General features: G+C 42.1%; 1 protein-coding gene across 1 annotated transcript in view; it reads left to right on the forward strand.

Moving 5' to 3' along the window:
• Nucleotides 1-18036, forward strand: part of VSNL1 (visinin like 1) — a 108876-nt gene that overhangs the window by 39026 nt on the left and 51814 nt on the right. The window contains exon 2 of the mRNA XM_063125186.1: nt 15035-15201. Within this exon, the coding sequence (XP_062981256.1) occupies nt 15040-15201 (162 nt within the window). The 5' untranslated portion in view covers nt 15035-15039. The remainder of the gene's footprint in view (nt 1-15034; nt 15202-18036) is intronic.

Genomic DNA, 18036 nt, shown 5'->3' on the forward strand with positions numbered 1-18036 from the left:
AGCCCACGTAGAATATAAGTAGTTGACTTTTCTCCAAAGGTTGTGTGAATCAGTGTGAGCGTGGGTGGAAAGGCAGGAAGCAATAATGCTTCCTATTTATGAGGTGAAGTTACAGGCAATAATCTATTTGTGAGGTGAAATGACAGGCAATAACAGCGCACAGAGAACTGACCTTCCCTGGAACTGCCCGGTGCATTTTAGGGAGGAGGGAGAAAACATTTTGAAGTGAAACCCACAGCTGTCAGCTTATTGCCTTCCTTGTCCCCCTTTTTAGTGGGTAAACACCTACTAATTTAAAAGAGAGAAAGAAAGAGATGTGAAAAATCAAAACCCATTTCTCACACAGGCATTCTAGCTGCAACTGAAGGTCCATATTTTACCATGCTTTCTTTCCCCCAGAAGTCAATTATCTGTCTTCGTGTCTTCTTTTTTTGGGAGGGGGGGAGTGGAGGGGTGGCTGTGTTTGACACTTGCATAAACATAATATTTCTCTCTCTCTCTCTCTCTCTCTCTCTCTCTCTCTCTCTCTCTCTCTCTCTCTCTCTCTCATTCTGTCTCTCTCTCTCTCTCCAGGTTATTCTAGCTAGTTTTTCTGTATGAATCATATGTTGACTTGTCTAGTTGACGAACTGTTTTGACCATCACTGAGGTCTACTTTGAAGCATCAAACCACTTGTTTCATTCTGCTGATTTATGATTCATGGGTTGTTGTTTTTCTTTATAATAACATTTCCACAGCATTTAATTGAATACTATAAAGGAGAACAGTTCTGATGACTGATTAATAATGAATAGCTTGAAAAGGGGATGTACGTTGGGAGCATAGCCACAATAGCACTGAAGTTTTGTTTAACATTTAAAAGGTTTTTTGCGGGGTGGGGGGAGGAAAAAAATACAAAAGCCTTAAACTGCAGTTCTGTTACCCATTTTGTTTGCTATTTGTGGCACATAGATATGTGGTTTTAATTATTACAGTGCCCATTTAGTACAAGTGGCAAACATAACCTCTTTCAATACTCAGTCATATTTCAGGGAAGAATCTGCCTGGAGTACCCATGTAGATTACTACTGTATTTCTGCAAACTACCACCAAATTTGCTCAGGACTGGTAATATAGTGGAGCGCCAGCATGGTGTAGTGGTTAGAGTGTTGGACTGGCAGTTGGGAGATCTGGTTTCTAGTCCTCACTCAGCCAAGGAAGCTCACTGGGTGACTTTGGGCCAGTCTCAGACTCTCAGCCCAACCTGCCTCACAGGGCTGTTGTTGTGAGGATAAAATGGAAAGGAAGAGGATTATATACACCGCCTTGGAGGAAAAATGGTGGGGATATAAATGCAATCAATCATTCAATTTGGAAGTACCAGTTTAAAGTCAAAGTTGACAGATGGTCTGATCCCCATAGCCAAATTAACCACATCACTAAGGAGCTGTGGTCCCCAGCCCAACATCTCAGGGAGCTCACTAGGGAGCTCAGATTCCCAGCTTTCAAATAAATAAATAAATAAATAGAGCAAGTCTCTAGTGCTTGTAGAACCCAAGATATGAGACAAAATGTTGAGGCACATTCCAATCGTTTTGTGAGAAATGAGTCTGCTACCACCTTTCATTGTGTTTAGCCAACGAATGAAGTCGCACCTATGACCAACATTTGGCCATAGATAAGTATAGAGTGAAGATGCGTCCACAGGACTTCCTGCTTAATTTTGAATCCTCTTTTAGGAGAGGGAGGGTCTACTCTTGAAGAATAGCGATCGCCGCCCATAAAAAACAATTTAGAAATCCAGAAATTTAGTGTAGTTATGACTGGGCAGTGGCATATCCAGCCCCAAATAATGGGTAGCAGGAATGACAGGAGCTCATGGTCTTTCTAACTCATATTTTATTTCATGCAAAATAATCACTTTAAAAAAAACATGTTTGTAACCATTAAAAGAATACTCCATGTAAATAAAGTCTACCATTCTATCCTTATTGTGTATGTGAGGGAGGGGGGGGACTGTGGTTGAGTATGGGTTATGTATGCAGTGCAAAATTGTCCATGGTGGTTATATCTATCCATATTGCTGTGACAAAGCATAGTGCACAACAGCACTGCAGTTAGTGCACAGTTATCATCTAACCGCTAGCAGGTTGGGTAAATTTAGGGAAGTGCAGTCACCAGGCAGGTGGCTGCGAAGTATTTAATGAAAAGAAAGATACTTCCCTTCTTTAAATACTTTCTGCATTTAATTTCCTTCTGACCTCACTGTTTACAACCCCACCCCTCATAGGTACTATATATAAAGATCAGCCAAAGTGAGCTATAGTCCATGAAAGCTTATGCCAGAATAAATGTGTTAAGTCTTTAATATGCCACCACAATACTTTTTATTGGTTTTGGTGTTAATAGAGTTCTTTTGAGTTGATGCTCATGCAGAAGATGGAGGTGTATGGGTGGAGCATATGAGAAGCAGGAGAATGTTTTGTTTTGTCTTTTCAAATTTTGAATATTTAATATGAATGGTAAACGTTGGTGTCAGCCTTCAGGCTCCCTCCCCAGGGTCTTTATAAGATAAAATTCCAAGCTGGGTACTGAATGCATATTGTTTCTCATGCACATTCATGTAATGCAATGCACAGATGTCTATTTTACATGCTCAGGAACCTTTTATGAACATACTGTAAGACAATTATGTTTTCTAGTATAGAATTGCTTACTTTATTTATTATATTTATGTTTTGCCTTTCTTCCAAGAAGTAAAGATCTACCCATTTTTACCCTCACAACAGTCCTGCGAGGTAGGTTAGGTTGAGAGGTAGTGACTGGCCCAGATCATCCAGTGAGAAATGGGAGACATTTTCTGGTCCTCCTCAGGCAGCAAAACATCCTGGGCCACAACTGCCTGTATATGTTTGTGTTCTCTTTGGCTGTTGCATCTAAATGAGTCAGTGGGGTGTTCCAATGATTCTGGGCATAAAAGAAGCCATTGTGGCTTCTCTTCACCGCATGCTGTGTGCACACCCGTGGTTTTCATAACCCACGCTGCAACACTGGTTGGCATGTCATCTGAACGTGGCGCGGCAGGGCTAGCTTCCTTCCCACTCTGCAAACCCTTCTGCAAGTCATGGATTGTAGGACTGAAATGAAGCAACCCCCCACCGCACACCTGGTTTGGAAGACATGCCAATCTCTGCTGCAGCGTGGCTAATTATGCAAATGATGGAAGCAGGTGGGGGTAGGGGGAGAAGCCATGATGGCTTCTTTTACCCCCGTTATTGTCCAAACCATGACAATGAATCAGTCTCTTTCATGTGTGTGTGAGAGAAAGAGAGAATAAGAGAGTGTTTTGATGTGTATTACTATATTTTGTGTCTGTATGCTTTATTCTGTAAAAGGGGAAGCTAGCATTTGTATTTAAGTTCTCTACCATGGATGAGATATTAGTCTATTGCTTCCAGGAAAGTATGGAAGATTATTTCCACTAAAAAAAAAAAGGGGTGAAAAATGTTGTACATTGTTGAGTGTGTGTGTTTATGCACAAATGTCATGTGTGAGTTCAGTATTAGGAGCAGAGTAGGGGTCCTGTCACAGATGGCTGGGTCCGGGGCCCATCATGGCTCTTATCATGAGCCACTGCACAATCTGAGTGCATCAGATCAGGCTTAAAGGCCATGCCTCTGGCACAAGAAACAACTGAACCTCTTGCATCAGCATGAGACCCAGGGCCTTGCTAGACCAGGCCTTAGCGCGCCTTCCAACCCGGTTTCCCTGCTGTGCATCCAGATGACGCACAGGGGAATCCGGAGACAGGCCGCGCTGAGGCCTGGTCTTACGCGCCATAAGCCAATGCGCTTATGGCGCGCTTTTTCCCCAGCTCTGGCCTCAGGCCGGGGCTGGGGGAAGTGTGGAGACTTCCGTGGCTTTTCGCGGCTCCTCGCTTACTCGCGAGGAGCCGCGAAAAGCTGTGGACCGGCCTGGCACAGTGCTCGTATGAGCGCTGTGCCCATCGGCCCGGGGGTGGGGGGGAAAGAGAGGGGAGGGGGAAGGATGGCAGGGTGGGTGGCAAGGGGGGCGGCGGGTGACAGAGGGAGCGCTGTGCGCCGCCACTGCCGCTCGCAAGCAGGCGAGCGGCACTTGCCCGGGCAATGCCCAGTGCCCGGGCAAGCGCCGCGCGGCGCTCCCTCTGTCACCCGCCACCCCCCTTGCCACCCACCCTGCCATCCTTCCCCCCCCCCGGTTTTTTTAAAAAACACCCTTACCTTCCAGGAGTCTTCGAGCCACCCGCGGCCCCTTTAAACAACAAAAAAAGTGGCGGACGCCGCAGGCCTTGCGTCCTCCCTGCGGCTCCGCCGTCTGGAAGTGTGGGGGAGGCGCGCTAACGTTAGCGCGCCTTGGCCCCACCTTCCTGCCGGCGTAAGCCGGCAGGTCTAGGAAGGCCCCCAGTCTTGTTAGTGTTGATATGCACAAGTCCATTGCACAAGTGTGGCATGCAAGGGGATGGGTTGGCAGAAGATAGATCTTCAAATATTTTGAATTTCAGTGCCCAGAAGCCTTTGCCTTCATGGCCAATGGTCAGGAATTCTGGGTGGTGTTGAAGTCCAAAACATCTGGAGAGCTACTTCCTGTCCACCCCTGTGCTAGGGCACTGTGCAGCCAGACTGGCAAGGAGGAGACGTAGGTGCCAAATCCCCTGAAGAATGTTTGAGACGTGTCATAGCTATGGACACTGAGCAACCATGGACTTGTCTTCCAAGGAAGTGGAATGTGGAGCCAGAGCCAACTACCCTATTTCTTTGATTCTAAGACACACTTTTCCCCCCATATAAACATCTCTAAAAATGGGGTGCGTCTTAGAATCGCAGGAGTGTTAGGTGTTTTTTTCTGTTGGTGGTACTGAAATTAGTGTGCGTCTTACCATCGATGGCGTCTTACAATCGGAGAAATACGGTAAATCTGCCCCACAGGGAATGCTCAGGCTGCTTCTTTAGCTGCAGAGATGTCCTGTTACAACTAAAATGTACCACTGAAAGAAAGGTGGAACATAAAATTTAAAAGCAAATAAGAGGTTAAGAGGCTGAGTGCGAGTTTTGGAAAAGAGCCAGCATTTAAGAGCCATTGTCAGTGGTGCAGGCATTTTAGGAAAATGCTTCTCTCTTTGCAAAAGGGAAAAGTTACATGGAGTGTTCCTATTTATTGCAAGAGAATGATACTTGTTTTGGCATGTGTGCGTGTTTAGCACAGTGTTGCAGACTAATAACAGCACTGTGCTAAACACTGCTCCTTGTATAAAGATATTAGGAATCGCTTTCTGGGAGATCTTCTGATAGCAAGAGCAGGTTGGCCCACCACGGATATTATCTGTGATCTGTTAGTAAAGAGAATACAATCAAGGTTGCAATGTTTGCTGCAGCAGCTCAAAAAATCTGCCAAAATTTTCTAAAGGAATCTGGCCTAGACTGCAAAAGGGACCACCTGCTATAATGTTCTGTTATTATTGTTACTAGAGGATATATCTATATCTATCTATCTATCTATCTATCTATCTATCTTAGCCTCTTCTCACAGTCTGGTGCTTTTATATGACCTTTCATTCCCTGACATCTTGTTTTATTATTGTGATTGTAACGTCCTTTGTGCCATAGACAATGTATTCAACTTATAACTGAATAAACCTATGCATAGTGGACACTTTGATGTGTGATATGATAGGATCAGAAGTTGGGGAGCAAAAAGAAATATTTATGAATGCACCCTCAAGTGTACTTTTATTTTCTACATACAGTGAGTATACTTTATTACCCAGATAATTACCTACACAGAGAATACAATGCCCAAACTCTGCATGCTGGTACATGGCTGGGTGACGATTAAGTCTCTTTAGCTGTTAACATTTTTGTATTGGGTGTATCTCTGTATTGCCGCTGTTTAGCTTTTAGCTGCTTTATTCTGTAACTTCTATTTTAGATATCCAAAAGTGAGACCTCCAACAAAACGGTACATCGGTACAACAAACCCCCATCCTTAACCTAGGGTGACCATTTCAGCAGGTGCTGCATGCATACAAATGACACCTGCTGAAATTCCTTTTTCTATACAACTGTGCCAATACAGCCGTTCCCAGCTGAAGATTGGAGTGCAAGGTCCAGAATTTCTGCATCCTTGTGCAAGGTCTTTGAGATTCCACAGTCTTGCTGGATGTTCATGTATTTGCTGTTTCCAGTGTTTTACCCCTTCCCTCCATGCAACCAGATGCATGCACAGTCTTGCTATTTTCTGGTGGGCTGGTGTAGACACAGCCTAAGAAGGGAAACTCACCAAGAAAGGGCACCATTAAGGGTGTCATGCCCAGGGGCCCTCAAAAACCTGGAGCCATCACTCCTGCAGCAGCCCATTGCTTTTCTATGTTGGGTGTGGAGGGAGGCGCTGGATGCTGAGGAGAACGGAGCACTCCATCCCTCCTACACCTGCCCACTCATCTGGACACAATTCCTGATTGCTTTTAGCTACATGCTAGTGCATAAATACAAGGCTATTTTATGAGGATGATCCTATTCCAATAACAGTGTCATCGTAACTTACACAACTAGGAAGCAATTTGGAGAGTGGAGAGGCTCTACACCCTAAATTACCTTTAAATTACTTGCTATCCCAGCACTGGAAATTGGAATGCATATGCACATGAATCTCCAGCAAAGGAGATTGTTACCTTGTCGTGGTGCTGGAGCTTGAGCACCTCTAGGATGCCATGAGCTAAACCGTGAAGGGACACCCAAGACGGGAAGGTCATGGTAGAGAGGTCGGACTAGATACGATCCCTGGGGAAGGTAATGGCAACCCACCCCAGTACTCTTGCCATGAAAACTAAATGGATCAGTACAACCAGAGATATGTCGGTATACCATCGGAAGATAGGACCCCCAGGTCGGAAGATGGTCAAAATGCTACTGGGGAGGAACAGAGGATAAGTTCAACTAGCCCCAGACGTGATGACGCAGCTAGCTCAAAGCCGAAAGGATGGCTAGCGGCCGACGGTGCTGGTGGTGAACGACGAATCCGATGTTCTAAAGGTCAACACACCATAGGAACCTGGAATGTAAGACCTATGAGCCAGGGCAAATTGGACGTGGTTATTGGCGAGATGTCAAGATTAAATATAGATATTGGGTGTCAGCGAACTGACGGGCCACTTCACATCAGATCAGCACCAGATCTACTACTGTGGACAAGAGGATCACAGAAGAAACGGAGTAGCCTTCATAATTAATAATAAAGTGGCTAAAGCAGTGCTTGGATACAATCCAAAAAACGATAGAATGATCTCAATTCGAATTCAGGGTAAGCCATTTAACATCACAGTGATCCAAATATATGCCCCAACCACAGATGCTGAAGAAGCAGAAGTAGATCAGTTCTATGAGGATCTGCAGCACCTACTGGATAATACACCAAAAAGAGATGTTATTTTCGTTACAGGAGACTGGAACGCTAAGGTGGGCAGTCAAATGACATCTGGAATTACAGGTAAGCATGGTCTAGGAGAACAAAATGAAGCAGGACATAGGCTGATAGAATTCTGCCAGGACAACTCACTGTGCATAACAAACACTCTCTTCCAACAACCAAAAAGACGGCTTTATACATGGACTTCACCAGATGGCCGACACCGAAATCAGATTGACTACATCCTTGCAGCCAAAGGTGGCGGACATCTATACAGACAGTAAAAACAAGACCTGGAGCTGACTGTAGTTCAGATCACGAACTTCTTATTACACAATTTAGAATCAAACTAAAGAGAATAGGGAAGACCCACAGAGCAGTTAGATATGAGCTCACTAATATTCCTAATGAATATGCAGTGGAAGTGAAGAACAGATTTAAGGGACTAGATTTAGTAGATAGGGTCCTGGAAGAACTATGGACAGAAGTTCGCAACATTGTCCAAGAGGTGGCAACAAAAAACATCCCAAAGAAAAAGAAAACCAAGAAGGCAAGATGGCTGTCTGCTGAGACACTGGAAGTAGCCCAAGAAAGAAGGAAAGCAAAAGGCAACAGTGATAGGGGGAGATATGCCCAATTAAATGCAAAATTCCAGAGGTTAGCCAGAAGAGATAAGGAATTATTTTTAAACAAGCAATGTGCGGAAGTGGAAGAAGACAATAGAATAGGAAGGACAAGAGACCTCTTCCAGAAAATTAGAAACATCGGAGGTAAATTCAAGGCAAAAATGGGTATGTTCAAAAACAAAGATGGCAAGGACCTAACAGAAACAGAAGAGATCAAGAAAAGGTGGCAAGAATATACGGAAGATCTGTATAGGAAGGATAATAATATCGGGGATAGCTCAGACGGTGTGGTCAGTGAGTTAGAGCCAGACATCCTGAAGAGTGAGGTCGAATGGGCCTTAAGAAGCATTGCTAATAACAAGGCAGCAGGAGATGACGGTATCCCAGCTGAACTGTTTAAAATATTGCAAGATGATGCTGTCAAGGTGATGCATGCCATATGCCAGCAAATCTGGAAAACACAAGAATGGCCATCAGACTGGAAAAAATCAACTTATATCCCCATACCAAAAAAGGGAAACACTAAAGAATGTTCAAATTATCGGACGGTGGCACTTATTTCACATGCCAGCAAGGTAATGCTCAAGATCCTGCAAGGTAGACTCCAGCAATTCATGGAGCGAGAATTGCCAGATGTACAAGCTGGGTTTAGAAAAGGAAGAGGAACTAGAGACCAAATTGCCAATATCCGCTGGATAATGGAGAAAGCCAGGGAGTTCCAGAAAAACATCTATTTCTGTTTTATTGACTATTCTAAAGCCTTTGACTGTGTGGATCATAACAAACTGTGGCAAGTTCTTGGTGGTATGGGGATACCAAGTCATCTTGTCCGCCTCCTGAGGAATCTGTATAACGAACAAGTAGCAACGGTAAGAACAGACCACGGAACAACGGACTGGTTTAAGATTGGGAAAGAAGTATGGCAGGGTTGTATACTCTCACCTTATTTATTTAACTTGTATGCAGAACACATCATGCGACGTGCTGGGCTTGACGAATCCAAGGCTGGAGTTAAAATTGCAGGAAGAAACATTAACAACCTCAGATATGCAGATGACACCACTTTGATGGCTGAAAGCGAGGAGGAGCTGAGGAGCCTTATGACAAAGGTGAAAGAAGAAAATGCAAAAGCCGGGTTGCAGTTAAACCTCAAAAAAACCAAGATTATGGCAACTAGCTTGATTGATAACTGGCAAATAGAGGGAGAAAACGTGGAGGCAGTGACAGACTTTGTATTTCTGGGCGCAAAGATTACTGCAGACGCTGACTGCAGCCAGGAAATCAGAAGACGTTTACTTCTTGGGAGGAGAGCAATGACAAATCTTGATAAAATAGTTAAGAGCAGAGACACCACACTGACAACAAAGGTCCGCATAGTTAAAACAATGGTATTCCCCGTAGTAACCTATGGCTGCGAGAGCTGGACCATAAGGAAGGCTGAGCGAAGGAAGATAGATGCTTTTGAACTGTGGTGTCGGAGGAAAATTCTGAGAGTGCCTTGGACTGCAAGAAGATCAAACCAGTCCATACTCCAGGAAATAAAGCCAGACTGCTCACTTGAGGGAATGGTATTAAAGGCAAAACTGAAGTACTTTGGCCACATAATGAGAAGACAGGATACCCTGGAGAAGAGGCTGATGCTAGGGAAAGTGGAAGGCAAAAGGAAGAGGGGCCGACCAAGGGCAAGATGGATGGATGATATTCTGGAGGGGACAGACTTGACTTTGGGGGAGCTAGGGGTGGCAACGGCCGACAGAAAGCTCTGGCGTGGGCTGGTCCATGAAGTCACAAAGAGTCGGAAACGACTGAACAAATAAACAACAACAAATGCACATGAATAGTAGAGGAAGTTCTCATTTTCTCTGCAGTTGAAATAGTAAGCAAACATATGGTTAAATTTACACAAACCTGGAAACCTTAAATGCAGTTACTGGAAAATAAGCTCATGGTGATGGAGGAGTTGGAGAGAGTGTATGTGTGTGCTTATTGCTTGTTTCTAAGTAAGGACTTAAAGTCAAAGCCACCGGTTATCATAAGCAGAGGGAGCCAATCTAAATACATTAATTGCTTCCTGCCACCAAGAAGGAAGGAAACAGTATTCCAATTTATAAGAAAATCTATCATTTTCTTGTGGATATGTTACTTTGCAGTTTAAAGTGAAGACATCGTGCTGGAGTTGTTTTATATCCCCTTTGTAGAGTGTAAATTTTCATGGGGCTTCTGATGATAGCCTCGGGTAGAGCGCAGTGCAAGATTTCTGCTGCCTTCTCTAGGTGGGAGGCTATTACCAGTAATCTTCATGGAACATTCTGGCAACTGTTCTATTCAGCCATGTAGTTTGCAGAGATGTTGGTCCGTCAGTGTGAGGGCAAGGATACCGTTTTACATTCATCTTCCCCCGACCCCACCTTCTCTCTCCTGTGAACCAAGAATTATATATGAAAGGGTCAACCACGTGCCAAGGATTTGACAGTGTTGTGTTGCGTCAATCTACTTTTCATGCTGACATGAGTAAGAAGAAAAGGAGTGTCAAAAGAAGACTGCAGAGAAAGGAACAATGCAGAGTGTTTGTCAGGCGTTGCAGTTATTACCAGGGCACAGCGGGGAATTTGTTAAAACTTCTTCATGAAAAATAATAAGGAAAATTGGTCTGTTATCACACCGCACAGCATTCTGCACATATCTGGTGCTTTTTCCTCAGTGTTTTCCCTTACATGTTGTATAAGTCCATTTCAAGGTTTCATAATGGACTCTAAGTATATTGCACACAAGGTTTATTTTATGGCTGGGGTCTGCTTGTCTTTAGAATGGGGGAGACATAGAGGAGTGGGGAAGCTATGCCCTTTATTTCCTCACATAATCCAACTCGAAATGATGGTGACAGAATAATTACAAAAGATGCAGGCCAGCTTTTCCTTGCTGCTGTGTTCATTACTCCAAAAGGATTCGAAGCAGAAATGTTCAGGCATTATGATTGCAGTAGAATGTTCTATCCAGTATGAGCCTTGGGTGCACAGACAGTCCTTTTCTGTGTGAGGGAAAGAATCACAAGTTCAGTGGGCCATGCTGCATCCATTTGAATGTGTGATACAACCTGCCATCACCCAATTAATAGGAACTAGAGGTTCCTCTGAGTTACAAATGACTGAGTAATGAACGACTGAGCTGCAAATCAGAAGGATCCTACTCAAATCTCACATCTGCCATGAACTTATCAGGTGGCCTTAAGCAGCCTCTCCTCCATAGCCTCAAACTCCCATCTGCAAGAATGGGTTTAAAAATACCCTCATATTTTACGGGGATGTTGTAAGAATTACAGCAAGATAGCGCATGTGAAATATTTTGAACTCTCAAAAGCTCAGGGATGAGCAAACTTGTGACCCTCCGGTTGTTTTGGCCTATAGTTGCCATGATCCCTCGGTATTGGCTATGCTGATGGGAGTTGTAGGTAAAAACATTTATAAGGCCGTACGTTGCCCACTCCTGCTCTGTATAAGAACTGTTGTTTTTAAATGGATATTGTTGTTTTTATGCTTTTGATGGTTTAAAATTTTGTATATTTCTTTTTAATGTTCACTGTTTTTAACTTTTGTAAACCGTCCAGAGAGCTTCAGCTATGGGGCGGTATAGAAATGTAATAAATAAAATAATTATAAGTGCTTACTATTTATTTTTTATTTATTTATTTATTTTTGTTTTGCTTAAAAGGGAAGTCAGCTGATCAGGGAGGTATTTCATTCAGTTCATACTTGTACACTTGTTACTTTATTATTTATTTGTTTATTGCAATTATTTATACACCAACTTTTAGGAAACAAATCCCACCAAGGCGGCTTACATGTAACATAATTCAGGGAGGCTTCCTTGAAGCAGCAGGCATGGTACACCCGCTCCATTTTATCCTCACAGCAACCCTGTGAGGTAGGTTAGGTTGAGAGTTATTGACTGGCGAAGGACACCCAGTGAGCTCCGTGGCTGCCTGGGGATTTGAACTCTGGGTCTCCTAATCCAACATTCAAATCTCAAGGCCTAGACTGCACACTACACCACACTGCATTCCCAGAATACGTGAATGCGGCAGACCATCCCTTCCTCTGTTTTTATCTCAGTGGCAAGTGGGGTGGGTGAGACAAAGAAAAAGTGCAGTCAGTGATTGCCTGGTCTCTTGGTTGCCTTTATTATTCACTATGAACATATTAGTGTGGTGTATACTAAAACATGGAGGTAATATGACTGATTGCTGCAGTAGCAGGAAGGAAAATGATACAAATGCTAACCTATTGATATCAAGGCCAAATCTCCCATTGATTGGAATGGTTCTGGACAGAACTTGTTTGTTTCGTCAGTAGAGTTAGAACACGCAACCTGGATATAAATTATGATATCACCATCTACTCTCAGAAATAATCTGGAATTCTACTACAATTCTGCTCCGTAGGGGTTCCATTATAAGGTGAATCAGTAGATAATGCTGAGATCATGGTGGCAGACAGGATACTCTAGCTTTCCTCTTCATGTTATACACAGTATCAGACTCTTACTGCTCTTATACAGATTGCAAAACCAACAATAGTTCCACAATATATTGTTAAGTACTCCCCACTGCTATACGGTGTGCAGTGCAATTTGCATGTTTACTTGAACATATTTAGTACTGTATTCAGTTGGTTCAAGGCCAAGTAAGTGAGTTTAGGATTGCAGCTTTACAGCCAAAACAGACATTACCTTAAATCCATATATAGTAGCTATATCCCCACCCCCTCATTTTTACTCTATAGGAGGTATAAGGTCCCTGATTTGGATTGGGTCCCTAGCATGGGGGTGAGGGTAGGGGTATTTTTAAGATCCGGATCAGGCCTCCTGCACCTACTCTAAAATAAAAATGAAGGAGAGGGAAGAGATGTGACTGCTAGATACAGTTGTCAAGTAAGGTCTGTTTTGGCCTTAGGAGCTTCAGAGTTTTATCATGTTTCTGTAATATATGTTTTATTTACACACAGTGGAAGCAAACTGTCTCGTAGAACAGGCAGCAGCAGCACTGATCTCAGAACAGATTCTCAGAGAATAACTGTATGGCAAAGATGCTTCAGGCTGTTATGCTGTATACATTTATCTCAATGGGACTTAACTTCTGAGTAGAGAAGTATAGGATTGTGTTCTCAATTACCTTCTTCCTTCTGAAAGAATCTTCTGAATGTGTTGCTGCGTTCTCTTAATGCATAATAATAGGTTTTCTTTGGGAAAGATGTGTGTTGGTAAACAACTATTATAGCTTCTTCTTTTTAAGGGAAAATGAAATATGTTTTTTTTTTCTTATGTGCATGAATGTGTGCTTAAGAGTAGCCATTTTATTATATTTGCATATGCATGATTTGTGGGGGGAAATTATTATGATTGCCATAGACAACAACATGGCTGGCAACTGCAGGAGTGGCAGCAGAGTTATGGAACTGAATGCTTTCAATGCAACAGTAAAGAACAGCACACAAACCCTTGGAAGATGTTGGGATCCATTTTGTGGTAAACTAGATAATCCACGAATTACAGTTTTCTTACTCTCATTAATTAAATCTACAAGCAGAAGCCTTCAATTCCCACTTGATAGCTGTTCAGAAATGATGTGCCTAGTCTGGATTGTAATTAACAATGTAGTTTTGCTAATAAAAGAAGTGGCATTTGACAAGGAGATGAAAGAATGAAGGGGTGTAATTATGATAGAGGATTATATGGGGCAGGGCTGTTCATCTAGCACAATTTTCTGCATCAAGTAGAACAAGGCAGATAATGGTTCTATTTTACTGGACTAACAAATACAAGGGAATGAATGCAAAGGATTAGAGTACTCTTCTTTTTTTTCTTTTTTGTACATAGGGAGTTTTTAAAGGAAGGCTTTTATATGAAAAGCTATTGTAAATTAACACTGGTGCAGTTCAATAAGCAGAGTAATTTGATGCATTAAAGACAAGTTAAAGTTGTTATAGAGCTTTTCTACGTGAGGCTTTTATTGAACACTTGTGATTGGCCACTCATGGAAGTTTGCAGGTCCTTTACACAATGTTGTCAACCTCCGGGATGTTTCCCATGCTTTCCTCCCCCCCCCCATCCCTCTTTCAAAAAGATAGGAGATAAGCTGTAATAAAAGTTAATAGTGCCGAATTCATAGCATGAAGTGCTGACACTGCACTAGATGGTGGTGTTTCATTGAACATATAGGACATTGCTGATAAAGGAAGTTTTCGATTTCAAATCACGTGTTCATTGTCTAAAGGAGCCTGTTGTAAACTCGGAAAAACTCCAGAAGAAGAAAACCCAATAAGGGTGCAGGGTTTTTGCTTAATGTAGAGAAGCTCATAATTAGGTCTGATCAATCCGGAACAGAAGAAGCAGATGTAAGAAGCAGCTGCCTCAGTAATATGCTTATTTGATGGAGGAGGATTCTTTTTGAGAGTTTGATGGAGGAGGGTTTTCTTTGTTTTGGACTGCAATCCTCATAAGCCCCAGCCAACTTGGCCAATAGTTGGATATTATGGGAGTTGCAGTCCAAAACATCAGGAGGGCACCAGCTTGCCTGATATAAAGGTATGCTTTGAGTTTGTGTGGTGGGTATAACTATACATTTACTTTTTCATGTAGTCTGAAGCAAGCACATCAGTGGGAGAGCCAATTAGTAGCACAGCATGATCTCTGATTACTTCATACACCAACAGGCTGCAAAAGTGACAGGGAAGTATTGGTGCCAGGATCTTCTCCACCACATTAGTTCATGTCAGTGTGGCACAGATGACTTTTCAAAAATCTGGGAGGCATTTATATGACTATCATAATCATTTGTGGAGATAAAAACAGTCAGGGATGAAGATAGGGTATCCTATCTTGTTCTAGTCTAGTTGTTCATTCAACTCCCAAACGATTCCAATGATTTGATGTGAACCATCACAGTAGAAGAATTAAAAACTGGTTATCTTACTCCGTTTTGCTTTTTTTTTAGGCATAATGGGGAAACAGAATAGCAAACTGGCTCCTGAAGTGATGGAGGATCTGGTGAAGAGCACAGAGTTTAATGAACATGAACTCAAACAGTGGTACAAAGGATTTCTAAAGGATTGTCCTAGTGGGAGACTGAACCTAGATGAGTTTCAGCAGCTTTATGTAAAGGTAAGCTCATTTTTGTGTCTTTGTATTGCCACAATAAAAATTGCATGTCAGGTTCCTGCATAATACTCTGTCTGAAAACTAACCAACTAAGTCCTTCTTAGATAAACTTGGACGTACAATGAATGCACCGTTTCTGTCAGAAAGGAAATCCAGTGAGTTTTCCACAAGGGAGCTCGGTTGTAGTGCTGCTACTGCTCTAATTTTCCCTGCTCTCAAGCCAGTTAATATGGCTGTCACCATAGCTAGTGTGCAATGTCATCGTGAGCACTTACCCAGAAGCACCATTGACACCATTGTTGGGTGACAAAACATGGCCTCTCCAATGTTCATACCCTTTTGTGAACTTCCTTTTAAAAAAGATTTTAAAAGTTTATTTAGCACAGCCTTCCCCAGCTTGGCATCTTCCAGATGTATTGGAATACAATTCCCATCATCCCCAGCTGCAAGCAGTTAGCGGGTTGGGGAAGTCTGCTTTAGTACCACTCCAATGCAGAACAATGTGTGTAGATCGTAAACACATGCAAGGCAAGTCCTTCCACCCGCAAAACTGCTTGGAAGGATAATTTATTCTAAAAGGCGGTTCAAAAATCTGTTAAATAAAATTAAATGTTAAATAAACAAATTAAGAGGAATGTCCCTCCATTTTGCAAATGTTCTGCTTTTGTTTTCATTGATGTTAACATTTTATTGACAGACTAGTGTAAGGCCCATGTCGTCATGGGCGCTAGTAGTCTGAGGACTACTAGCCTCTCTTCTAGCTGTCACTGTAGGAGTATACTGTATTCTAGAACGGAGAAGTTTCAATTCTAAAGCTGCACATCTGTGTAAGGGTCCCAGTGACTGCCACTGCTGACACCAAGAGAGGAAGCAGCTCTCATCTCGGGGCGGGTGTGTGTGTGTCAATGCTTCATTTAACCACTTTGTCTGTCCTACTGTTCTGGTAGTGAAATGCGGTGATTGTGCATAGGCTGCTCAGGTAGCGTGTGCTGTGATTGCAAGGTCTGTGAGATTTGTTGTTGTGACTGGTAATTTACAACTCATGATTATTGCACTGTTAGACTTGTATAATTCTTATCCTAGAACTTCTTGTTGTTTATTTGTTGTTTCAACCATCATGGTCACATCAGCTTTACAAATGCATAGGTAAGCACACAAAAACTTTACAATACAAAGAAGTAAAATTCAAAAAGATACTAAAAAGGTTTTCATTAAAAGGTGCCCACAAATATGTGCAAGTTTTAATACAAAGAATTAAAATAAGAGACACTAAGTATTTATATTGAAAGGGCCACACATGTATAAAAGTTAATACTACTGATATATTAGAACTTCATGTTAAATTTCAACCTTACAGTTCACCATATTGACCTCTATAAATCTTGTTCTCAATTTTTGGGCAGCCACTGCGAATATAACTCTTATCATTATGTCATGTGAATGTTGATGGCTAACACAGAGAAGGTGTGTGTCTCTCCCAAAAAAAAACCAGGCAAAAGGACACGTCTCAGTATAATATGTATGCCATTGTTATATATGTTTCTTATGTATTATTGTCAATTTAAATCAGTAGTAGCACCCACTTTATATATGTATATTAATGCCACAGGTTTTTTTAAATGTCTCAATAAAAGGCATCATCCTTTTTTAAAAAATTTGAAAATGGTGTGTGCTTAAGAACTTCCACCAGACATTTTATTTGCATTGGTTTGTTGGGGTACATTTGACCCTGAGAATGGATTGGTACAGTCACTTTTTCTGTTGACGGAGGGTTAAAGATGTTGTTCAATAACCTTTCCGTGGTAGAGCACACTGCATCAGATGCCGGTTTTCTACTTCATACAACTAAATCTCATGCTTTTACATACTTAACTGGGGTAGCCATATTAGTTTGTTGCAGCAAAAATGAAGAGTGTTGTGGCACTTTTCAGAATAACAGGCTTATTGCAGCATAAGCTGATGAAGTGGGCTCTAGTCCACAAAAGCTTATAAGCTCTTTACAGTGCCACAAGACTCTGTTGTTTTTGATAAAACAGTCTAACTTGACTAGCCCTCCAGAGGACTGATAAGACAATATATCATTATATTTAATTGTACCAAGGCACTGTAAAAAGGTAGTAAAGGTTTTGGTTGCATTTGTGGCATTTTTTCACAAAGGATAAAAACAACAACAACAACAACAACAACAGGAGAAATGCTAGGAGAAAGGCTGACACTCTAGAATGTGTTTTTGCAATGATGCAGTTTATGACCGTGGCAACCAGGGACAGCTTGGCTGAAATGCAATAAGGTTCCTGTAGGAGTCATTATTATTATTATTATTATTATTATTATTATTATTATTATTTATTTATTTATATAGCACCATCAATGTACATGGTGCTGTACAGATTACACAGTAAATAGCAAGACCCTGCCGCATAGGCTTACAATCTAAAATAAGATTAGCTGCACCAATGTACAGTACTCCCGAGAGCATGATAGTGTTCCAGAGAACTGTGTTCCAGAATTCTTTGGCAAGCCCCTAAAGATGACGGAGAAGGCTTCAATTTGGCTGCTTATCACTTTCCCTTGGTTCTTTGGAGGGCTGGAAATGACAACAATGGTAAATGTATGGTTAGGGCATTCATGGGAAAGACATGCTGTGAATATTTCAGAAGTTCACGATAAAATGACAGCTTGTGTTGGCAATTAGCGGTCGTAAGCATCTCACAAGAGGAAGGTAGAAGCATTTACCTGAAGGTACCCTCAGAATTCAATTGCTTTAATTTTAACAAGTTCTCAAAGTCTGTGCTGGATCTGGACCTATATGTGCCTAAGTTTGATCAGCTGTTTGTT

Source organism: Elgaria multicarinata, chromosome 4, assembly GCF_023053635.1.
Source record: "Elgaria multicarinata webbii isolate HBS135686 ecotype San Diego chromosome 4, rElgMul1.1.pri, whole genome shotgun sequence".
Taxonomy (NCBI): Eukaryota; Metazoa; Chordata; class Lepidosauria; order Squamata; family Anguidae; genus Elgaria; species Elgaria multicarinata.